Here is a 25,096-nt window from a genome sequence, read left to right as displayed (position 1 = left end):
AATTTATCTTTTGATTGGCTAAACAGGGCACGCTTCTGACGTCAGAATGTACATGTAATTTGCATACAATCTAGCTCGCCGCAGCGTAGTCATCCTGTACGTTCTATGGCAGCATAGATTGCAGCTTTGCCGTTGATTGTATTTCTTGCTGTAAATACTGCTGCTTTTCTTTTCAGTCGTGGATTCCTTTGCCGTGCTTGTGACTTCCCGGTCCCGTAAGTGCTGACTTACATGAATACATTCCGATTTAGTTGTAGCTTTGCTGTTTCTGTCTTCCCAAATGTTGTGTGCGTAGGCCCACAACAGGTTGTACACAACAAACAGCTGGACATAGCAAAATCTTGGCAGCACATCTCAGTTCATAGTGGACCACCCGAACAAAACTGGAATTTGTCGTCAGTCAGCGTTCGTCATTGCCATTCCAGCCTACCTAAGCTAGAACCTAACATTGAGTGAGACGTCCACGACTTGCCAGTGATTTCTCTCAAAAACTCCAGGCTTCTTTGAATTATAACCATCTACTGAGTTCCCAAGACTTGGGTCTGAGAGGACAAGAATCATGAAGGCAGAGGTCACTTGTGCTGTCCACTTTTTGATGAACTTCCTGCGTTCCAGCCGGGACATGGAGCAACAAACCCTCCGTCTCGAGAGGTTCTCTCAAATCCTGATCAACCTATTGTGCGACCACTACAGGTCCCACTGGTTCCCAGACAAGCCATTCCGGGGCAGCGGCTACCGCTGCCTAAGAATCAACGACATGCTGATGGATCCCCTGTTGGCCAAGGCCGGTCAGTTGGTCAATATCGCCTTGGAGGAGATGCAGTTGCTTCTTCCCAGCGAGCTGACAGTATGGGTGGACCCCGGTGAGGTATCCTACCGAATTGGCGAGGAAGGCTCCATCTGCGTCCTGTACGACGGGGCAACGGAAACCATCAGCGAGACGAAGCTTAGTGCCTTGGACTTGCTAAACTGCAAGATGCGTATGCACAACCAGAATACGAGTCGTCAACGTACGGCAGACTTTAACCGAAATGATGTGACGGTTCAGGCATGAACCAGTAGTAATATCGAGAATTTATGGACACAACTGGATTTTTACCAAAGTTATGACCGCTTGATCCTGACAACGGACTGAGATGTATTCCTTGCTTATTGTTGAATAAAATAGATCTATCTATTAATATTTTTTCTGACAGAATATAGAGGCTAAAATTTTGCCCAATCTGAATTGGTTGAAGTTCTTGAAGTTTCATTTATATGATACAGTGACGGTTGTAATGTAATTGCAGAATGTAAAAACACTGTACCTATCTGTTAGCTTTACAAAATGTGACTCCAAACAGTACGTTTTACTTGAGTTTTTCTTTTTGATGTGCATTATACAGATAAATGGAAACAACTCCATTTGTCCAGGGTATTTCAGTCATTTCTGCATGATACACTTCCGCTCACCAACGTGATGGAGTGGATCATTCAAACCAAAGTCTTTGTTGATCTGGATTCTTGAATGCATACTGTAGATTCATTTTTACATGTATCCTGTAAACAAACCAAATGCCCTTGACAAGACCAAGTGCAGCTGTGACATCCCAGAAACACCAAATATTGCATTCTTTACCTTTTGTAAATTACTTCTACCTCCTATACAAGACTGGATGTGCTGAGGGTCTTTTCTCCAGAGAGAGCTTGTCTAGATGGAGAGCTTCTCCATCTAGAGAAGCTCTCTCTGGGTTTTACATATGGAGGATATGAGATACGACGACTGCATTGCTGTCACAAATATTCAGTATGTGAACTTTGGTGCTCATTAGCACGCCAGTAATTTTACGTATATATGTACGCTAAATCTATATGTCAACAGATGATCAGTGTAGGCAATACATGTAATTACTTCTAACACAACAGTCATGAAACATTACCCCATGTCGGTGACATGTCCAAGCTGCTTACGTTGGCCACACAAGAATGATTAGAATCAACAGTGAAGCCAGCAAGCGGTGTCAAGCATGGGAAACAGAATTTAAATAGAATTGATTTTTAACGTTTTACTTCCGTCCTTGCCAAGTTAGTTGAAACTGACATTTGGCCTATTCCTGTACTGCAGTGGCATTTATTTCCTTTGAGTTGTACCTTTTTTTTGTAGACACGGTCAGAAGACTTTTGCAATGGCATCATGAACTAATGGCATATATGAATTAAGTTCCACGTTTCAGAGCTTTTATTGGTGTTAAAAAGTGGAACCTTACCCCAGTGCTGTACTGTAAAATGTAAAGCTTATGTGTACGTACAATTACACTCAATTTGATTGTAAGTCATTTCTTGCTCGTTGCTGTTCAACGGTTACAAGTACATGTATAAATGTATATTAAATGCCTAAAATTGTTGGTCTATTTTGATATGGTGCTCTTTTCCCCACATATCTGTTACTTTGTAACTGCAATTTCACGAGCAGCAATTTGTATGTTTTGTCAGAAAAACTATGAAGATCTATTCTACTTGACATTTTTGTGTTTGTAATAAATGTTCACTTCAGAAGCATTGAGAAGTTGTGGATTGTGTTCATTGATTGTACGTCCAGAAGACTGTGGCAATATTTGTTCTCTTTGTTTCAACATGTTGTATTTGGTCCAGGAATTTTGCCTTCAGGGGTATCCTATTCAAAGGCAGAGTCATGACACTTTCCATTGAAAGGCCAATCGTATCAATGATGTGATGTCATGTGGAAATTCTGGTTGTTTTTATGTTAAAATTGTTATCCAGTCTGAGGTCATGTCATCCAGTTCGAGGTCAACATCTGGTAGTAATGTAATGTTGGTTTTCACTATTGTATATACATTTTTGCATTTTTAAATGGAAATTCCATTGAGACTGAGAGGTGATTTGCTGGGGAGAAGCCGAGTTCCTTATATCCCATGCCCAGGAGCCGTTTCTCTGGATCTGATAAGCATACGATATTTCCTTAACAAAGGACAGGTTACCAGCCAAAATTTCATGTGAGTGGCATTGAACTAGTCGTGGCTGGTTCTCGTTCGATTTTTGCTAAAAGCATTATTAAATTAATAGGGCAGAAATATTTTCTGTCACTACAGGAAGCCCAGGTGTTTTCAATCATAACACAGCACCTTCAGGTTTGTCGTCTAGGGTCGAGCTGACCACTGTTATGACCAGCTGATTGGGATGCCCTGACCTCAAGGCCGATCCTGTTTTGTTATTCGGAAAGTCTGCACAACAACCTTTGGGGTATAATTAGGGACCGTCTGAAAAGGTCTGGCCACTTTTTCTGCAAGACCTGCCTAGACTTGTTGAAATGCATCGTGTAAAGTACACGCGCCATCTACATGGACAGTACATGTACTAGGTCAAAGCTTTCCATCTTCACGACTGGTATCTGTCCTCCATCTATAAACGTGCGCGCGATTGATTTTTCCACCGTCATTAATTAAAGCTGTTTTAATGGCTATTTGAAAATCAAGGAATATTTCCCGCGAAATGCATGGCGAAATGAGAAAACGAATTCCACTCTTATTTTCCCAGACCGTTAAACGGTGAAGCTGTCGTTACCTCAGCTCAGTGGTAGAACTAGAAGCACTGACCATGGAGGCACTGAGCAGTCAGTTGGTTTTTTTAATTTCTCCGTGGTGGGACTGGGAGTAGCTAAGCATAACTTTAAGAGCTCCGAAGAATGCAAAACCAAACATTGATTGTAACGGCATGTGGATGCTTCTTCAAAACTAAACAAAATTAAACGTGATATTCTCGTGTAACCGCTAGACCCTTGTATTTTTAGAATACTCAAGTAAAATGTAAACACGGTCAGCGTTTGGCAGTTCCAGTGCATGCAGTGTGCTGAGACAGGTTGTTTTGTGGAAATCGCCTGCACAGGATTCTGTGGCCTACATTGCGTTAACAGCGTTGCGCAAGATAACGAACGGCCTGTTGGGGATGCCCCAGACCTAAAGAGACATCCGGGAACAATAATTGCGAAAGGAGGCTCTTATCTAGAAAGCCCTGAAAATCTTTGTTAAAGGGTAACTGTAGCTTGTGGACACCGTGGATAGGCCCCGATGCTACGGTACTTCCACTCAGCAGTCTCAGCACGACGACTGGGCCAAGCTAGCGCTGTTTTAAGGGTTTGTATTCCTTGCTCTATGGTTATTATCCGACTTTCGTTTCGCCAATCAGAAGCATCAGAACGGTTGAACCATCCTCCCCGGCACTTATAACCAGCATCCTCGGAGCCAGGCAACCAGTCACCCTCCTGAGGACGAACCAAAGGTCGAGTGTTCACCATCGGTTCTTCTCAGAACCACACACTCATAAAGAGATATTTTCTTCTACATGGTGCAATCGCAAGCCTAACCTAATTTAGTACTTCCACCATGCATAGCTTCAAGTCATCCATTGAGGAATCAAACAACCAACAGAATACATATATCCAGAGTATGGCAACAGATTCCATGAAGGCAGGAAAAGATGGGAGCGTAAATGGAGGGGGGTATATGCCCCACACTTTGGGAGGTGGACTATTGAAACCCCCCCCCCTCGTGGTGCAAAAAAAATTTAAGGCGGATTGAAGAGAAGTTTTAGACTTATTCAATAACACTCAAAAATAACAAAAAAGTCATAACTATGCCATCTTGATCTAAGATTATGCAGGAATGTAGTACATTACAGAGACATATTATTACCTCCCACCTGTTCACAATTTCCATGGCTGGGGAAGTTCATCCCTCCCCCCCAAAAAATTTCCGGCAGGCTCTAGCATAATGACTGAATCCCGTCAAGTATTGATATCAGTTATAGCATTATCGGTTATGTTATGAGAGGAAGAGGAAAAGACAAGAAATACAGGGATGAAGACACGTCAACAAGTTGCATTTTCACAACCAAACTTTATTACTCACTGGTTTTGCTTAAAAAAATATACACTGTGGAAGAAAACGAAACACACCAACTGCCGAGTGAAATAAACAAAAATCGGCATCACATGAACACACGAGAGAGAGTGTAAAAACATCAATACTGTTCCTAATGCATGTACGGGTGCAAGAGGGCACATCAACGTCATCCTAGAATTTTTGACACTTGTCTGTGCTGTATTTTGATTGTCTCACATAGATTATGGCCCTGTTTACTCGCTGGAATGAACAAAATGATTTTCAAAATTGCTCAACTTCGGATAGCCTGATAATTCTATTCCAGTGGGATCAATTTCTAGAAGAGATTACAAGACAATTTACAAATTAGCATCAAGCTGACGTTGAACAAGGGGAAATGATGACACAGCTTCCAATTAGGGCAGTGGACAGCCTGCTGACTGAGCTCTTCAGGCCTACGATGTTGGCTGGTTTCCCGTTGATCAAATGAACTTGTCCTCTTGTGGGAATGCTGGCTTGCTGGAAGTAACAAACCCATATGTGTGAAATTTGTACGGGGGATCTTGTCAGAAATCATCAAACCAGCAACATCAGCAGCACTAGAAAAAGGGAAGTGGTAACGAGAGATCCAACCCCCTCCACCTTCAGATAAAAAGATTAATTGGAAGAGAGCCAAAATATTTCCTGACAGCTCGGTTGTTACTGCACCACTATGGTGTTCTGGGGATCACAATCTTCCTTCCATTTCCCTTTTTCAACCACAAATTCATCAGCAGTCAATCTTGCATGTGGTTAACATAACAGTTTAAATTTCCAACTACAAAAACTACTTATGAAAGACTGCTCTGTTATAACATTTTTTTAAAGACTTGCAATTTTTTTCTTTTTACTATACAAAAGGGGAGTTCAGCCAAGATCTATCATGATAATCTTGGGTATACATAGAAATGTTCAAGAAAGGAGAGAAAACCTGTGAAAGCTTAGCTTTTCTGTAATTACACATAACAGAGTGGTAAAACAAAAACTGCCGTCTGCGCATGCATCTTTTAAGGTTTGGGGCATTTACAAACCAATTCATTTAGAAAAATGCCAATGCCCAATTTGGCTATACCCCCATGTCAGACGAAACAAATTAACTACTCCAATATGTGTTTGGGATGCTATGTAATTATATACAGCATTTTGGGAAGTTGGTGGCTAACAATGCTTGAAGCATAAGAAAAAAAGATGGAAACAATATGCATGAATGAGACAGGATGTGACAAAAACAAACACAATTGAACATAAAGAAAACTCACTTATTGTAAAAAATAATAGTTCCTATTTAGTATAAAACAAAACTACTGAATAAGTATTGAGGTAACTTGTCCAGCTGTTTACATTCTTAGCAAGATGTTAAAACCATGGTCTTAGTGCAACATTAAAAATGTTTTCTGTTGGTTTACAGAGTAAAATTTAATAAAAGTTTAGACTAACTCTTGAAAGTTAATTCTGAATATAATACAAATGACCCATCCAATTCGTTAATGGAGAACTTGAAATGCATTTTGAACACCCATTTTTTATGTCCCTCCATTTTTTAGACTTGCATTGCCAATTTCCATTTACAAATATATATATTCATGAGAAAAACAATGCCATTTTAAGACTGGTTTGCTCTTCACTCAAGTGAATGAATTTTCAGTGTCGAAGCCAGTATTATGTAGACTGCAAGCAAACATCTGCAGTTTTGTGAATTTATCCGTCAACTCTTTGCCATCAATGTCAGTGATGAACTGCATGAAGACTGCCGCGACTCTGAGCTTCCTCCTTGCTTCCTCCATGATGGTCAGCCACTGAGAAATTGTTACATACTACATGTATTTGTCATGATGACCTACATTTCAGATTTAGAACGCTGCAAAGACAATTCCACGGTTCCACAGTGGGCGGACAATGCAACACTTCAGCTATAGTCTAGTCAAATTTCAGGAAATGGTGCGGACACTGGAAAATAATGGGGGAAAATGTGGGGCTGTGCCGAATATCCGAATATTCAATCGAGTATTGAATATTTGAAAAGCTTTTCCCAAATTTGAATATTCAAATGCAGAATTCATGAAAAGGAAAGGAGAATTTTCTTCCGTTTTAAATGAGAAAAATTGCAAATATGGAGGCTTGTTTCAAGCAGTTTCAAATGAAAAGCGACAGAAATGTTATGCCTCAAGAAGTAAATTATTCAATAAATATTTAAAAGTACTAGAAATTTTTAACAGGCCAGGATGAAGTATTGTTTGTCTCTTAAATGACGCTAAATCGTGGCTGGAAATACTCCTAAACAGGAGAAGCTATTAGCCATCATAATGTACAACGATGTGCTTTATTGCAACTGATTTTGTATATGGTTTAATCATCAACAATCTGTCGGTCGGTAAGAATATTCAGATATTGGATCGAATTGAAGGTTGAATATTCAAACAGTGAATTATTCAACTTGGCTCAGCCCTACAAAATGGAGCACTTAGAAGGGGCTGTTGGTGCAGAATGTGCTTCCGTGGGAAATTCAGTTTGGGGACTATAGGCTTTATATACATCATCATTATTACTGTTCACACACACCGAAGTTGACTTCAAGAATGCTGTACGTACACAAACACAAATAAACAAGGGGTTATATCCCCCAAGACAAGCCATGCTGTTGACTTTTTTGTAAAATACTTCTCTCATTTCAGTTCAGTCAGCCAACCAACCAAATTAGGTTTATCCCCAAAACGTACACCCTGGCTCGCTGATTGCACTTTGTACAAAAGAAAAGCAGCGTCGAAGAGGATTGTCCAGCCACAGAGCCAAAATAAATGACGTTACGTACATGTTAAGGCAAGTAGCATTTCTGGTTTGCTTTTTTAAAAAAAGGAAAAAAAAAAAGAAAGTCTTCCACAGTTCTTACTTATCAGAACTAGGAAGCAATAGCATCTCAGTTACATTGGTCTAAATGCAAAACGTTAGCCAACTGGTGCAAAAAGATGACACCAGATATAACACCCTCATGTCCAGTTCCGAAAACAACACACCATAAATTGATTCAAAGTAAATCCGAATACAGCTCTACAACGCAACAAATAACATATCACAGACAGTGTTGTATTCGAGTCAGTCACAAGTCCCTGCAAGTCCCTCTAAATCCAGCACAAGTCCATCAGAAGTCATTCTGTCTTAAGCCAATTCACTAGCTATTCAAATGAACTATGACAAAAGCATTCCTCTCTGTTACTTATGACTGGACTGGTGAAAGGACATTAATCATAGATAATGGGTTAGGCTGGTGGGTGAGAGAAAGAATGGGGGGTGGGACACGCCCCCTGTTGTACAGCCTGTACACCTCTAGCAGACGTCATCAGTCTAGGGTGACCACGGACGGCTCCGCGCTACCATTCTGGTGCCGCTTCACGTACTCTAGGGCTACCTTTCTGTCCAGTGATTCATACGTGGGGATCTTGCTAGAGGGTTTGGGGTCTAGGTCCACCACCAACGCTGAGTAGAGGTAGCTCTGCCCCTTAGGGGACTGGACCAACAAGGCATCCCATGGCAGCGAGGACCTGGTAAATAAGTTAACGACATCAGACCTTTTTTATTACACTAATTCATAAGTGGGACTCTGTGGCAGAAATTTTGTTGCCTGAGCTCTTCAAGTTCCTAGCAAATTGTGTTATTGGAATTCCTAAAGTGTATCTTTCTGTCTCACTTTTAATTTACTCTGAGGGCGTTTCGGGGTCTTTTTTTATTTGCCTTTATGTCAACATTCGAATTTTCACGATCACAAAAGAAACGGTGATCTTATCTTGGCATAAACTTCAGTGATATATCTACTTCAACAAATAAGTTGCTACCATCTCCGTCTTTTCTTTTTTTTTTAAATGGTATGTATGCAGACTCGCAGCACTCATGGAGCAAAAATCGTATATCCCATATCAAAACTCGCCGCACGTGACATGAACGGGATAGCTTCCCAAATGCCTTCAGTCCTATTCATACGTGAATGTGAACTGGGTGAATTTCTTGAGGTTCTGTAATGTTTCAGGTGGGGTTCATCACTCTGGGAGTGAAATAGTACTTTCAGGTTCACAACATATCCAATTTCCTAATCTAACACATGAGATAACAGCAGATTTTAACAAAATGTTTTTACCCACGTGAGCGCCACACCCTGACAGTCTGCCATGAGCTAATGTGTTACTCTATCAGCACATAGATATGTTAAATATGCACATGCGACATCAGCCTTATCAGTATGGTCATACATGTCTCAAACATGCGGGCTTGACGTCAGGTGTTTTTGTCCCAGTTTATCTTATTCAAGATGTGCTTTGCATTTATGCGGTGATGTTAATTTTCTAGCAACATGTTTTGCCATTATACCAACATGTATTCATAGCACTGTATGCTCAGTATTTGTCTTACATGGGTGGGACTCGAACCCACGACCTCCTGCTTACTATTGCAGACATCTCAACCACTTGACCACCAAACTTGCCGGGTCGGCTGGCTGGTCCGAGTCAGATTTAGCAGTAGGTACCGTGAACTATTTCAAGATGTGACAACATGAGCTAAACTTTGCGACTACTCACCGCTTCTCAGGCGGGACCAATTGTACGGCCAGCATGACGGAGCAATCGGTCAAGGTGCGCATGATGAGGTAATCACGGATCAACCTTACCGCATCCTTGATACCGACACCGGAGACGTCTACCTTGCCGTTGGCTCGTCTCTCCTTCAGGCTGCTCAGGCATCTCTTGGTGTCCTTGTCCATGCAAGAGGAGTCCCCCTCATAGGGAAAGTCCAGTCGGTACTTCTCACTGTGCATTACAAGAGTTGGGAACGACACACTCACTGCTGTGGACCCCATACACAAGGCCTTCAGTCTGAATTCAACACCCACAAGCTATTCCCATGAATTGCTACAAAAGCATTCCTTCTCATTAATTACCCGTTACTTGTGAGTGACCTCGTGACTAGCGTTGGAGTCTGGTATGGTGAACGTCTGGACTACAACACAGGACATGCTTTGGAGGAAACCTAAAAAGGCACGAAAAACTTGCACGGGCAACTTGGCGAGGGCTCTCAGTAGGCATTGTTGGTGTCTTTAAGTACACTACCTTTGGATCTTAAGTTCTTCCTAATGACGTTTTGATGGTAAAACAACGGAAACTAAAGTACCACCCCTGGCTGACTGAGACCCAAATGTGAGTGTGAACAAAAATTGAATTTCGATGTCTCATCAGAAGAGGGAACTGGAGAAGAACAAAACTGAGAATGTCTTTTTGCCCGGACCATAAATTTTACCATCTTTTGGCCGCGGCGATGCAATACTCAAACACATTATTCTTCAGAAGTTCCTTTGGAATTCCAGGCTGATTAAAGGCATGACTGAACATCTAGAGAATTCACATTCTCTCAAACTGGTCTGCTCAAATCAGATTCCTGTACAAGTCTTCAGCGGCTGAGACACACTTTTCAATCGGTCCTGAGCGGGATCAAAAGAGGGCGCCATTTTCCTGGCAACAAAGGCTCCTTTGAGAGTGACAGCTCTACTTTGTTGGTTCAAAAATTACTACGAAATGCACACGCTGGCAATTTTCAACAGATGAGGGGTGCGTCTGCTCAAGGTGGATATGACTGGGAGTTGTGGCAAGAGTCAGTCCATGCAAATAATTATCAAAAGGCCGAGTATTTTGTCTAACTATTTCAAGGATGGATTTGCGCCGGGGAGATGTGAATTAATTTGGGATTTTTTTGCCCTGCCCAACGTGTATTGTAACACTGTATGCTCAATGTATGCCCCCAAAGGTTTGTGAAAAAAGATGTCTGCATTAGTGAGCAGGAGGTCTTGGGTTCGAGTCCCACCCGAGTACGCTTGTGGTTTTTTCACAAGCCTTCGGGGGCATACACTGAGCATACAGTGTTAAAAATACACGTTGGGCAGGGCAAAAAATCCAAAATTATTTTGTCCATCTGCTGGTACGATTTCTGCCATTACTGGGGCATTCCTGCGAGTATGGCTGTGTTCGCATTGCATAGCTACAGCCACTTTCTACAGCTATGTGTGATTCTGCAAGCCGTAGAGAAGTAATTTTGAGCACGGCCCACAGTGGCCTTGCTCAGACAGGTCAATCCACCTGGAGCAGAAGCACCCCCTCATCGGTTGAAAAGAGCCATGTCGGTGGGGAGTGTTCATTTTGTTGGCGGTGATGTGACCATAACGCGTGCATTTCCTAGATGTTCGTGAACCTGGTAAGTGTAGTTCCCACCAAAGGAGCCTCCGTTGCCTGGAAAATTGCACCCTCTCTTGGTTCTGCTCAGGGCGGATATGAGATGATCACCTGGGTCAGGTGGTGTCATCAGAGGTAATCCCTGCAATGACCTACCTGCCTTGGCAAGATCGAGGCATTTTTAGGAATAACACAAGTTTTACAAGGCTGCTCGAAAGCCAAGCTGATGTATTACCAATCTTCAGGGTGGCTCTGCAGGTGATGCAAGACCCTCTCATACAGCGGTAAGATGACGTCGATCTCCAGGCCAGACGACGACTGGGCAGCTAGAAGTTTCCTCAGGATGCAATTCTCACTTGGCGACGACATCACCTCAGTGGGGTATTTTTCTGAAATGAGAGACAAAAGCCTCACTCATTTATGATCCTGATGTTTATAAGCCCAATTTTGCTAACATATGGACGCTCTCAGTGTGTTTGCAAATAACATAACTTAATTCTGAAAATTTTTTTAAAAATTACCCACTCAGCCATAATGTAAATGTGGTTCTCAAATTGCATAAGTATGTACAAAACACTGTATGTATTAATGGATTAGCCCTCTTGCCAAACAATGCGTAGAGTCACAAACTATAAGTGTGTTCTACTGGACTGCCCCCAGTGGTGAAGCCTGGTCACCGTGACTACCTTTGGGCCAGCTATTGTAGCCACTCTCAGCACAGGTCTGCGGTGCGTGCGGCGGTGCGTGCGGCGGTGCGTACACGCGCGTCGTTTGCTTCACACCATTCTTTGTATTGGAGGACAGCAAGGCCCGGATGATGATGTCCAGAAATGACTGGACACAGGAACTACAAATGCACGGAAAGAGAAAAGACACCGCGTCAAAACTTCGCAATAGCCACCTGGCATGTTTGGATATCAACTGGAACATCGCAGACAAATCCGGCAAAAAGAGTGAGACGCCATGACTGCAGGGCCATCCTGTTCGCACACATTCCTCTCCATTATATTCCCCTCCGACCAATAGGGTGTCGTGACTTGCCAGAGTGCACGCGCACGCTCAAGTTAAAACTCACGCTTGCGTGCCACGGCCCCGCCGGAATGGCGTCTCCTGGGATTCGTCTATAGGTCCAGAAATATGCCAAGACTGTGAATTCCAATGACAACTGGCCATACACATAGGCTGTTATTGCCAAGCAAAAATGCACAACCTCTTGATCACTCATGCAGTGCATTGACTAATAGCATTATTAGTCCCCGGGTCCATGCCAATAACTGCACAATCAGTTGTGCAGAGAAAATAGTTTGCGGTACCCGCTGCTTCATTTGACTCGGACCGGCCAGCCGACCCCGGCAAGTTCGGTGGTCAAGTGGTTAAGACATCTGCACTAGTAAGCAGGAGGTCGTGGGTTCGAGTCCCACCCGAGTAAGCTTGTGAGGTTTTTTTCGCAAGCTCTTGGACAAGCACTGAGCATACGGTGCTTATTAATATACGTTGGGTAAGGGCAAAACCTGTTATATATAATTAATCAGTTGTGTGGTTAGGATGGATTTCTGCCGATCAATCCTAGCTAAATAATCAAAACCTTCTACTGGCTCAGGAAAGCTCACTGACTTGATTTCCTAAAAGAGTTCAGAGCATTCTTAGTTTTCTCTCCATTTCAATCCTCTCTTTCATCACATGCTCTCCAAAGATACTCCCATTTTGTCTTTCCTTCTCTTATGGATTCCATGCACCGGGTGCTCTTGTCCGAAAGTTGTGGCTGCAGGCTGGCGACTGCAACCACTGCCAATGGACCCATGTAATGCCCCTAGCCGCAGCCAGGTGATTTGGACATGCCCTTAGCAGCTCCTTGAAAAAAGACCCCGGGGACACCCCGACTGGTGGAGAGAGTAATCGTTAGTATCTAAGACTCGTGATCACAAGGTCGTGTGTTTGAAACCACCTGCTGCTAACCATTCACTGCGTCCATGAGCAAGCCTCTTCGCCTGCACTTGTCTTTACCCATCCAGGAGTATTAACTAGTAGAATGATAAAGACACAGCAGGTGTTTTACACATTCCACTGGAAATTGGTCGCGTACACTCTACACATGCACACGCAAACCAGGCAGCACATGTCCCCAAGTTGCCGCTGTAAGAAACACGGCTAGTGCAGAAAATCATTGCCCAGTGCCAGGCGTCGTGAAATACATCGCCACGTTCAGACCTACCTTTGTAGCAAGTGATCTTTGGTGTCCTCTTCAGCACCTGTGTCCCCAAAATACTGTTGCAGCTGTTCCGCCAATTTCCTTTGTTCAGCCTCTGATGGGGTAGATTTTTCCTGGACGTGGTAGATGGCGACCCCATCCTGTTGGCAGAGAAAATGTGGACATCAAATACACGTACATCAATGACTGAACACCTGCAACCGTCCTCTTTTGTTTGAGACAAATAAGAAGCTATCAAGTGCAAAACTGGGAAATTTACATAAAAGAAAACTGGTAACAGTCCTGGAGTTAGTTGGTCAAGGAAAAGTTTTGTTTTATTATGGAAAATCAAATTTGAGTGAATCCTTTAAAAGAGGGAAAAACTCAGTCTAATAGCATCGGAGAAATGGATATCTCGAAAAAAATGTAAAACCCAAATGGGGCAGAGGGTAAATAACTCTCCCCAAAAACTTCAACAGCGCCACCATTTCAAACAAAACCTGAACAATCTTCCTTGGATTGGAATTCTTTATTTCATATCACATCTTGTACACAGTAGATTTGTGTAGCAGAGATATAAGGCACGGTGTGGGGAACGTGGGATGGGTAGGACGGGCATGATGCAAGACAGAGCAATGAAACCCTGTACATGTGCCAACACGATTCCACACAAAACCGAGCATGAGGGTAAGACACACAGGGCCATGCCCCTCAAGAAAAAGGGCTCTGGTAAATATACAGAATTGATAACTTTACAGTTCTGTTCATTTCCTTTCTGAACCTACGTAATTAAACAGCCCTAAATTTCAGTCTGTCATCTCAGAAAGGCCATGATGATTCTGTGAACAATTCTCCAAATCTAAAGTTTTGGTCCCCCCTCCCCCCCCAAAAAAATTCTCCCCACAAAAAAAGTTCTGGAATCTTGAAAGCCAGTACCCAAAGGTTGAGTTATGTTTACCAATCTAAGTTACAGACTTTGCCTTTTGTTGACATAGTGATATGATGTAACAAGGAGTTACTGACTGCTGTGACGTGGGGACACATCCTCCATCTCCCTCAAGAACGTACGGTCTCTCGGATGTGGGAAAAAAATGCCACATCACATAACGCGCCAGTCATCAACTATTGTCTATTCAAAGTGTGTAAGACATTTTTAATGCCCGGCGCTGTTTACCTTGAAGATCCTCAAGTTGTTCTGAGGGTTTTCCAGCAACATGTTGAGGCTGTACTTCATTCTGGATGGGTCACTGCCAAATACAATGCAGATACACTAAAATTCTTCTTTTTTTTCTGGTTTTAACACAAAATGATCACCTGACCAAGATTACATCACTCACACTTCTACAAAACTGCTTCTCTCACAGTTTAACATTCAAGTACATTTTCCAGTTGCTGAGCCCCTGAGTGAGCCCCTGAAAATTACTCTCAAAGCAAAATGCAATAGGTAACAATGGACACACATATGGTATGCAGTAAAAAGGAAACTGCTGTAAAAAAATATATGCGGAAAGTTTTTTTTCAGTAAAATCATTCAAACATAAACAATTGATGGGGAACCAAATGAAAGTACAATGGCATTTTTTTGTGGCATCACATTCTGGTTTCTGATCAAAACTGGACTGAGTTGAATAATCCCCTGAAAAGAAACCAACTCACGTTACACCACTGTGTTCCACTAAGTGATGGAAGGACATGAGTTTTGGTTTTTTTCAATCCGAACACTGATGTAAATCAACCCTAATTGTGTCCATCAATATGCAACATGATTAGGAAACTAGCGGCCCCACACTGCACCGCTGAAGTATCCAATTAACTCAACCACAAAGTTACCATCAAGAGAAGAAAGAAAAGAAATTCATGAGTACTCACCACGAAAATAGGTCTAGTGGACAGTAGTGACTACGCTTCTCCCATATACCCTGTTGAACCTTTATGAGATTAAAGGGGAAGGGAAGTTTAGGAGGGGGAACTTGTCAATATTTGGTGATAAATCAAAACTAAATCAATGTTTACTTGTTAAAACTTCACGAGTAAAGTCCCCCTGAAGCAATCTAACACAGTATATTTTAAGTTCAGAGTAATGTTTATGGCTTCGTTCTCTTTTTTATGTCGTCCCTTTCCTGGTTACATTGTATCTACAATGTATTCTCAGAATTTCAGAGTGTTGTCTTCTGAAATTCTAACGTTAACGGGCAGGATACAATGTCAATTAAAACACAGACCACTGGACCACTCAAGAAAAAGTTCTCTGCAAGCAATGAACACGCACTTCTTGTATGTATACTGACAACAGTGAAATATTGTTTAGCTTGGAGAGCCCACTGTTTATTCAATTAGTACGTGTCATTCTAATACCATAGCATGGTATTATAAATAGATCTGTTCAGCTGGGATCTATGCTTGTGCGATGTGAGACGTATCACGACAACAGCTCAACAGCTGTTCATGGTGATGAGGATCGATGCACTGCATTATAACTTACACCTTTAATACCAGTGTTGCAGTCCAGTCTATCACAAGTCCTTTCAAGTCCATCACCAGTCATTCAGTCTTCAGCCAAGTCACAAAATTCAGAGGAACTGTGACAAAGGTACTCTTTTGCCATTGTTCATCAAGACACTAAAGACGGGTCTTGTGAAAAGATTTCTGACTGGTCTTGCAAAAGGACTCATCGTGAACTTGACTACAAGATTGCAACTTTTCAGGCATGCCTCAATTTTCAAAAGGAAAGTGGCCCATAATTCGTCCTCTGTGCATTTTTAGTTCATCTGAAGCAACAAATCTTAGAATGAGTACATTACAATCACAAACTCAGAGTATTTGGATATGTACATAATAACCAACCTCAAGGTTAAGCACTGTCTTGGTGCATAGTTTGAGAGAACACGCATTTTTAATTGATTTAAAAGTTGCCTTATCGTGTTGTGAAATGAGCCCTCTACTAATGCAACAGCATTTGGGCACAATATTCGTTCAGCTGGTTACACATGTCCCTACACACCGCTTATCCTTCCTGCCAACAAACTTGTTGCACCCATTCACAAATTCGCCCAATTATAAATCACTACACTTGAGTGCAGTATTCATTTCCAAAATTGCCATTTGACACATCTCTGGATCTGACCTCAGTTTATCATTTTGCTTCCAAATGACAGCATGCCATATGATATAACTTCACAGGGAGTTCAGCGTCAGTACTGTCTCTATACCAAGTAGGATTTTTAACAAGGATTTGGTAGGTTGATTTTTTACTTGGAGCAAGCGGTCCGGTCCATCTTTGTTAACAGTTACGCAATAGTGTTGAGATGATTATTATTATTCTTAAGTTCTGAGTATTGAGAACATCTCAGTGAGCAAGCACAGTTCTCAACTATTTTCAACACCATTTCTGCCCAAGTGATAACAATTTTTCATCTTTCTACAGAGCAGTTCCAATGTTGTCAGCTATAAAAGATGTAACCTGAGAAAGCTCATTTTGATCAGCAACACGTTCTCAATGCAAAAAGCTATTTTAATTACACACCTTAAACTGTTGGAGAAGACAGTAACGACAGACAGAATACTTTATGGCAAGATCGCGAGGAATTTGACCAGGCAGGGGCAAAAATCCTCTTTTGGGCTGTAAAAGAAATAAGCAAAGACAAAAACATTCAAATTCTAAGTTGAAGTTTGGCCAATTTTCACAATTTCCTAACACTTGAAGTTTGATATAATCAAGAGAACATGGCTGTCCAAACTTCTGAATAATCAACGAATGTGATGCAGAGCCCATGGGATGACGCAAAGCTAATCCCTTGCATGTCTCATCAATATATACTGGTTTATTCTTCCAATTCGAAGCACATTCATACAGCTCGGACAAGGACCTGCATTCTCCAAGCCATGATAAGTAGGCTGGCGACCCACAAGGGTTCGTCTCCCTCCGCGTTCAAAGGGTAGCCACAAAGCTTTCCAAGATGGACGCCATCTTTAATATTTAGGCGCTACATCTCCGTACCTTATGGAATATGTCATCTTATACAAAATTACTTTGCCGATAGAAACCTATCTATAGATGAATGAGTAACGTTGCTTTCAATTTATTTTTACAAGAATGCAAAAAAAGTGTGGGAGAGGTATAAGTGGGCCCTAAAATCAATGCTGAGACCTTTTCCCATTTCTTCAATATTTTCATCCGTCCCCACCAAGTTTAGTCACTTGAAAGAACAGATGTCAACTTGCTACACCAAGCTACACGGTGCCTAGCAGACGAACATTACCCTGGTGAATGCCATCCCATGTGTACCTTAATCTCAATGCAGAATGTTGGTCCATCAGACTGCAGCTTCTTTGGATATCGGAGAAAAGAGAAATCGGGAAGGCAGAGGGCGTACTGCTTGCTGACGTCCACCTGCGTGTTGAGACGCTTCACTGGGCGCAGGGGCTCAAAATACTTGGCAAGGGTCTCCAGGAAATCTCTGTTGACTGGTATTATTGTCTGTTTGCCCAAAAGTAATACACATCCATCAAACATATACAAACAGTGCACTCATTTATTTTTCTAAAACTACTAATTCTCTGCATATGTACATTAGTTTACAGCATACTCTAACCCTTTGATTTTCGAGGGCTTTGTGGACCCCAAAAACTCAATCACAAGGTCTGTGTAACTCAGTTTGAATTTTGCAGTCTCCCTTGAAATACCATCAACAAATCAGATTTAGTCAGGCACACACCAGGCCTCCAATCAACTCGCCACATGTTCATTGGTAGTATAGTAGGGCCATCAGGCAAGTGGTCTATTGGTTAGGATTCTTAATTCCTGATCACAGTGCCCAGGTTCAAATCCAGCGAGGCTTCTTACATGCTGCAACCCCGGGCAAGTCAGTTTACCTCTATGTGCACCCCCCAGTGTAAATGGGTAACTGTGAGGGCAGAGCAGATTATTCTGTTTATTTATTTAGGCCCCCCCTAAGTTCTGCTTTTGATTACATGCCTCTCAAAAATAGGGTTGGTAGGTCAGAATTTTTTGGGGGGTTCAATTTTTTTGTGCTGGCTGAATGGCAAGAACGGGGACGAACGCTACCAAAAAAATGCCTCAAAAAGGGATAAAAACTTGCCTTAATCTACGCAAAACTTTCTACAATTGGCAATTCTTAAGAATTATGGACAATTTACACCACTATGCACAATGCTTGTCAGGTAATCACGACGGCAAACTGGCCAACAATGTCTGTGTATCGTGTGAAAAGCATCCATGATGCATCCAAGCAGGCGGGCAATAAACCTCTTGCCACGAAACGGCACGAAACTTTGAGGAAGCACGCTTGCTTCAAGTACGAGCAAAACAACCTCAAATTTAACTTGTGAACATAAAAAATACACAAACAGAACAACAGACTGAAGTTCTGTGAATTAACTTGCAGAAATCTTCTTGTAACATTGATGTTTTTTCTAGGTACAGCTGTGTGGTTGCAACATTTCCATCTTTTGTTCTTTGCATTGGCGCAGCAGATACCAGCGTAGCATTGCTTTAATATATTGAGCTTTGCACACGTTTTCACCACTGTGACAGCGAAACGCGAAGGGAACTCCTGAAAATAACAGAAGTTTCTTTTCAAAAGTTGCAGATGTAAGCAGGAAAACATATAAATAAAAAGTAACATTTTAACATGAAAATATGGTTGTTCAGAAGTGATTTGTAATGACAGAAAAGACAACAGGAGTTATTATTTATTTAGGTTTTTTTTTATTTTTGGACATTTTTAAAGATATAACTTGCCAATGAAAATTTTAGGGGCAGGCTGAAAAATTAGGGTCAGTCAGGAAACTGGAAGCAAAAGTATTTGGGGGCTTATTTATTTATTCATTTATTTATTTATTTAATTATATATCTATTAGCTATTTCAGCCCGTAATGGCTGCATTCAAGCCGTATACCAACCCCCCCCCCATCTGAGATGGGCCCAATGAATACAGATAATACACTGAAAAAAGCACAGAGAGTTTGTGGGTACTGAAACAAGCTGGCAAACTAATACCTAACTATTGTCGCACTATTCCACACCTAATTATATTATCCAAGCCTTTTAGGTATGTCGATATAAATACAATACAGCGGTGGGGGAACAACTGGTATGGAAGTGAGGGCGTTGCTCAAGGGCATGGGGACAAGGTTGAACTCATCGTGTAATAAATTAAATTAACCCTAACACTCCTCAATCCTTCACCTGTTGGAGGACTGAGGACTGTTAGGGTTAAATTAATCCCTGACCGGCTCCAACTCCCAGCAGTCCCCACTCTGACAAGCATCAACACTATCACATATCCAGTTCAGCTCCGTGGTCATCCATTTAAAAAAACCTGGGAAAGAGTTCCATACATGGACAACACTCACTTTCCCTTAAACTGGTATAACAGCCCTCAGAAAGTGATGACATGGCCTAAAAAGTGACAACTAGCAATGAAAATTCCAAAGCATTTTGCTCAAAAAGCACTTTGGTTTTTGCAAAACAAGTCTCATAGGTTTATGCGCAAGGGCATCAAGTGTTGTCCGCTGAAACTCTTTCCAGAAACTGCTCGGGAATGTAAACGTGAAATAAGCAGGGACACAAACAGGATTGGATCCAACTCGTCAAAGATCCACTGGACCATGGAGCTACTGAAAGGTTGAGCCACTGAACAGGTTCTGTGAAAAATGGCAGCCCTTCTGTTATGGCCCAACCTGAGGACGACACAAAAGTACCCTGGAACGTGAAGAAGAACACCCAGGTGGGAAAACTCTCTTGGCCGTCTCTAAAAATGCCACCATACATGAATTTGGGGGTTTCCATTTTTGATCTCTCTTGGTGCTTTTGTAGGTGCTTTATACTGATGTCTTTTCAATTGTGGAGTGGGGCAAGAGGAAGTCGTGGGGATGGGCCAGTAAAAGTAGTAACATGACTTGAAACATACTGCAAGACTGATGAACTTGTTTCCTAGTAACGGTTTGATTGCAGTTTCAATAAACTCCTGAAATGGTTGAACATCATCGGCCACCACCTGCAATGAATTCAAACGTCGTTACAAACCTTAGCAAGAGGAAGTATAAACGATTTTGCAGGTAACTGCAATGTGAGAATGCTAAAATATGGTATTACCATACAAAAAATTTGTAAAATTTATCGTGAAGCAGGTGGACGTGTTTGGCTCTGAATAAAAACTACAAATTGCTTCCAATAAGAGAAGTTCCAATATGTGGGCAACACACCTTACACTAGAGGCAAAACATTAACATTTCCACAATTGATGCATCTCCAAACTGAAATTTAAAATGAAAGCTTAAAGCCAACAAGTGGCTGTAACAGTTTTGAAAAGTAACACACTGAGATGTACAAACAATCTATGCAGCCTAGAACATAAATTACAAGTACATGTATACAAAAGAATAATTCTCAAACAGCAGACATAACCATAACTCTTTAAGTTCGCCAAACATGGTGCATATGATATTGTGATAGATCTCAGAATATGTGTCGCATTTCTTAGAGGTGATTTTGTTACACAGTTATGCCCCTTACTCGGACAATCCAGGTTTGAATCTTTTTCTTTCCCTCTTTCATTCTTTTCACAAGTTTGTTTCCAATTGAACTGTAGAGATAAGAGCATCTGTAATTTTGAACCGGCCATATTTCACAGGGTGATCTGTTGACTGGGTGCAAAGGTTTTACTTTCTTCTCGACTTTATCATCTCACAGAGGCATAAAAAAGACACAAAGGTGGAAGATTTTATTGCCAAGTCAAATACAGCACGATTAAGTCTTACCTTCAAACACGAGTCCTTTGAAACACATCTCTTCCTTAATTTCAGTATTGTTCGTGTCTAGAAAAGAAAGTTGTGTTGATTTTCATTAAATGCAGTATATTTAATGATTTCCAATTTACCAATCTGCTGGAAAAAAACTAATACAGTCTTAGTACTGGGTGAAAAAGTCCGCATACACTATCAGTAAAATTAACAATAAGTGGAAAAGTTTTAGGAATTTTTGAGTTGCACTTAGGTCAGATAAAAATGTCTGATGCCAATTTTGCAGAAACATCAAAGTTTGTCAATCAGTTCAATGAAAGCCAAAGTACGCATACATGCAGAAGGCAAATTTAAATCATAAAATGTTGGGAGCGAAAGACAACTTGGAAATTGAAGTTCGAACCTTTGTGCACTGACACTGCACTAAAACGTTCTTCCGTAGAACTGCCAACAAGATGTGGTTCTTATGACCCATCGCAGCTGCATCTGGTCAACTCCTGTAGACCTACCTTGGGGTTGAAGATGACAAACGAGGCATTGCCCTCCGCTCGATAATGCCAGTCCTGGACAGACAGCACAGGGTCTGTGCCATTGCAAGCCATGTCCCCGCTGCAGAGCTGGCTGGGGACCACTATAGGGGCAGGTAATCCCCCATACTATATGCAGGACTCATGAATAACCAGGAGATGTCAGCGCATCAATCCAGCCACTGGGACAATTGTTCCCCGGAGAAGACCGCAGGGAGAGAATCTGAATGGAATCCAGGCTGTGGCTGGTACTACGTGATCAGCCTCTTCCTCATCGATACCAGCTTTGTTATTTCCCTTTCTATCTGCTCCAGGGTGTTCTAAGTAGCACTGACTACTTATCAGACATTCTTTGGCATTTCACTCGTACACCTACATGTACATCATTAGCATTAAGCTGGAGAGTTTACTTTACACCCATGCCATCTGCACATCAAAAACAGAAGAATACTGGAATAACTATAACAGGAAAAAGTTCAAGTTTTACTGCCCCCCCCCCGAAAAAAAAACATAAATAGTGTCAAGAAGGACTGCTGAGTCTGCAAAGATCATTTTGTAACAAAGAGTTTGGAAAATCATAATGGCTGCATATCCAGCACTCGTCCCCAATTTCGCAAGGCACTGTGCTCTGCAGCAATAAGGTCCATTCGTCTGGTCAGTCTGCGTGACTGGTCACTCTCTGCAAGATCAGTTGATCTTGCAATGTCCTCTATTGAAAATCCCTTCATCAGCCGATCGTCTTTTCTTTGTAACTCTCATTTTGCTGGAAGAGCCAAACTGTGCATACTGCACTGGTACCCAGGTCAACTCACACCAGAGTTCACTCGTACCCACGTTGGCTCGCACCCGAGTCAACTCGTACTTCCCAGGCCCAGTCAGCAGAGAATATGCGGAGTGTAATATGAGTTTTGATGCTCGCATTAATTGAACGCAAATGAACGCATAGAGTTCCCTTTACCGGTCTGTTATTTTCGTTGAAAAATCCCCACGTGTTTAGGAAGTAGCACATAAATGGCATCTGACTACAGTGCCCCCGAACACAGATATACCAGCTCACCTATCTCTACAACATAGTCAATAATACGGCCATGAGAATGAATATCCTAGATTTCCATCCGGACAATTTTGAAAACCCATGAGGCTTTTTTTCATTATTCATTAGTTGGTGTACATACTGCACATCGATAGCGAGTACGCATCCATCCAAAGGGAACCAGCCTACATGTAAGTTGAGTTTGTATTTCATCTCACCCTTTGTACGTGGGCGCACTACGAACTCCGAATTTACTTTGCAGCCATTTTTAACCATGCCAAACAGGAAAAAACAATAACTTTTCTGAAAAAAAAACAAAATTGGAAAATACTGAAATTTTTGGGCAGCTGTTTCAGCAGTATGTGGGTGGTGGACGGAAATCCAGGATAGTCATTCCATGGCCTCAAGTACCCATTAGACTAGATGCCTGTTTACCAAAGACATCTAGATCTTGTAGAAGAAATAACTCCAAACTCTCTGAAGGTTTGAAAGGACTGTTCAAAAATGGAACAAACTCCCTCAGGATACCATTCAGCCATTGATGCCCTCAGCCACCACAAATTCAAAGAGATTGTTTGATTGTTTATATTTGACAACACCCAAACAGATTACAAATAATCAAACACAAACAACCGAATTAACTCAATTTCTTTTTTTTTTCTAAATTTCAAATTCAATTTTAAATTTAAAATTTAATGTCTAATTTCAATGTAGTCACTCTCCAAGCCCCAAGGTCTCTTACTTGTGAGACTCCCAAGCGGAGTATTCCAGTAAGGACCAAGTACTTGAAGTTGAAGGGCCTTAACGTTGTCATGTTAATCTGCGCAAAACTGGTCATTCCCCCCAAAAGACAAAGGCAACACTGTCTTAACTGCCCTGACCCTGTTTTCTTGGACATTTCAAATTGTAAATTGTGAGAAAATGTGACTTTCCTACAAATGAACCAGCCATGCAAATTTTACTCCACCATGTGTCATGTGTTAAAACACTCACATTTTCCCCTCATAATTTCCCTCAAAACCTGAAAAGCCTGCCCTCTTTTCACAACATCAACCATACACTACAGTCATCGGGCATGATGTCACAGTCATCTACCAAGGGGAATCCAAAAGTTTAAATGTAGATGTCCCTTCTGTTAATCCCCACTTATAAAGTTAAAGTGAAACTGTGCGTAGGCCCAGGCCAGGGCCCAACAATTTCGATGATGATCAAGACTTTTTTTTCTTGAGTGGAAATCACACACACTTACTTACCTGAGTGTGCATTACAAGTTCATTCTTGTTATATTCTTGGCGTGCTTGGACGTGGTTTTCCAGGATAAGAGGGAGGTGTTTCTTAGCTCTTTTCATAAATTTCACTTTTCCACACATTCACCAGTAAAAGTACACGTACACTGTACATTGTACATGAAGTAATGCACCAGGCGTGCATCATCTTTCATGCATTGTACACATGAGCACCGTGCATGCATGCCAGCATATACCGCCCATATGGCAATGACATGAGAGCATGACAAAAAGAGAGGGCGCTGCTGCCTCGCTGCCGATTAATGAATTAAGTTATAAGAAAGCAAACATTACCCCAAGTGTTAAGCTGATCCCATATGGTCTAGTGGTTAGGATCCGGCGCTCTCACCGCCGTGGCCCGGGTTCGATTCCCGGTGTGGGAAAGCAAACTTTTTCTTTTTTCCTTTTTTTCCCTGTTTTTTAGTCATGACTCTTAAGCAGTTCCAAAGGCACGGATTGACTGTTTTGTCCAGCTTTTATTCTTTTTCAATGCAATTTACTCAATAATGGTCATCGCATAAATAGACTGTATTCGCGGGGTACCCAATTTTAGTCGCACAGTATTCTCGAACATACATGTACTGTATACATTTGAATCCCTTAATGATAAGAATAAGAGTCGAGTCTACTTCTTTAAATTTAACGTTTTGAAATGAATACTTTACATTGGGGCATCTGACTGACATTGGGTCCCCCCAAATATTGCCTCAGGGCGCTGAAAGGGCTTGTGCAATTAAAATGTAACTTTTAATTTAATCCTTAAGATTGCGCCTTCATATCCCATTTGACCTTATTTTCCGATTATTATTTAAAAAAAAGCGACATCAAGGCAGCCTGAGCCGGTGGCGCTGTCACTTGCCACACAGACTCATGAATGAAAATATTGGATCAAAGCAACTGCATAGCGCCCTCAAACATGACATGAAATCTTAAACTTCCAAACATTCCAATCAAACAGGGGTTTTCTTTTGTTGTTGGTAGTTCCTAGGAATGTATATCATTTTTTCGTGTGTGAACTTTCTAAGTTACCGTATTTTTTTACGGCTTCAATCCTTACTATCTGGCATGGGCGTGGCCAGGATTTTTCCAGGGGAGGCAAAGTAATTATCAGCAGCAGCAACGTGACAAGCCACCAGTAATAGTAGCTAATGACAGGGCAATGACAGTAACAAAAGA

At 41.7% G+C, this 25,096-nt stretch overlaps 2 protein-coding genes and 1 non-coding gene across 3 annotated transcripts; 2 read left to right on the top strand and 1 right to left on the bottom strand.

The window, feature by feature from the left end:
* The first annotated feature begins 76 nt into the window (after positions 1–76).
* Positions 77–2,545, top strand: LOC110986923 (protein BTG2-like). Its single transcript, XM_022249250.2, has one exon. The coding sequence runs from the start codon at positions 560–562 to the stop codon at positions 1,052–1,054; it is 495 nt and encodes a 164-aa protein (XP_022104942.1). The 5' UTR covers positions 77–559; the 3' UTR covers positions 1,055–2,545.
* Positions 2,546–4,872: 2,327 nt separating this feature from the next.
* ippk (inositol-pentakisphosphate 2-kinase) lies at positions 4,873–24,118 on the bottom strand. The gene is made up of 13 exons (XM_022249251.2): positions 23,888–24,118; positions 21,584–22,027; positions 21,093–21,149; positions 20,243–20,329; positions 17,596–17,787; positions 16,834–16,929; positions 15,180–15,238; positions 14,485–14,557; positions 13,335–13,471; positions 11,809–11,969; positions 11,358–11,511; positions 9,482–9,709; positions 4,873–8,452 (listed from the first exon to the last, which is right to left on the bottom strand). Exons 2-13 carry the CDS (start codon positions 21,674–21,676, stop codon positions 8,251–8,253), a joined length of 1,539 nt encoding a protein of 512 aa, XP_022104943.2. The 5' UTR covers positions 21,677–22,027; positions 23,888–24,118; the 3' UTR covers positions 4,873–8,250.
* Positions 24,119–24,231: 113 nt separating this feature from the next.
* Positions 24,232–24,303, top strand: Trnae-cuc (transfer RNA glutamic acid (anticodon CUC)). The gene has a single exon. It is a non-coding gene; the product is annotated as a tRNA-Glu (tRNA).
* The last annotated feature ends 793 nt before the right edge of the window (positions 24,304–25,096 follow it).

Source organism: Acanthaster planci, linkage group LG04 (genome assembly GCF_054643075.1).
Source record: "Acanthaster planci isolate LZ-2023a linkage group LG04, COTS_SCS, whole genome shotgun sequence".
Lineage (NCBI taxonomy): Eukaryota > Metazoa > Echinodermata > Asteroidea > Valvatida > Acanthasteridae > Acanthaster > Acanthaster planci.
Note: the sequence above shows the minus strand (reverse complement) of the source record. Positions and strands in the feature narration are given on the sequence as shown.

Bases quoted from the DNA above. Each gene is read 5' to 3' on its own strand.
- LOC110986923 (XM_022249250.2), top strand. From the start codon at position 560: ATGAAGGCAGAGGTCACTTGTGCTGTCCACTTTTTGATGAACTTCCTG.
- ippk (XM_022249251.2), bottom strand. From the start codon at position 21,676: ATGGCTTGCAATGGCACAGACCCTGTGCTGTCTGTCCAGGACTGGCAT. The intron at 17,788-20,242 runs GTATGTTTCAAG...TTGGGCAAACAG, and splicing joins ACAAGTTCATCAGTCTTGCA to ACAATAATACCAGTCAACAG. The intron at 8,453-9,481 runs GTGAGTAGTCGC...CTTATTTACCAG, and splicing joins TTGGTCCCGCCTGAGAAGCG to GTCCTCGCTGCCATGGGATG.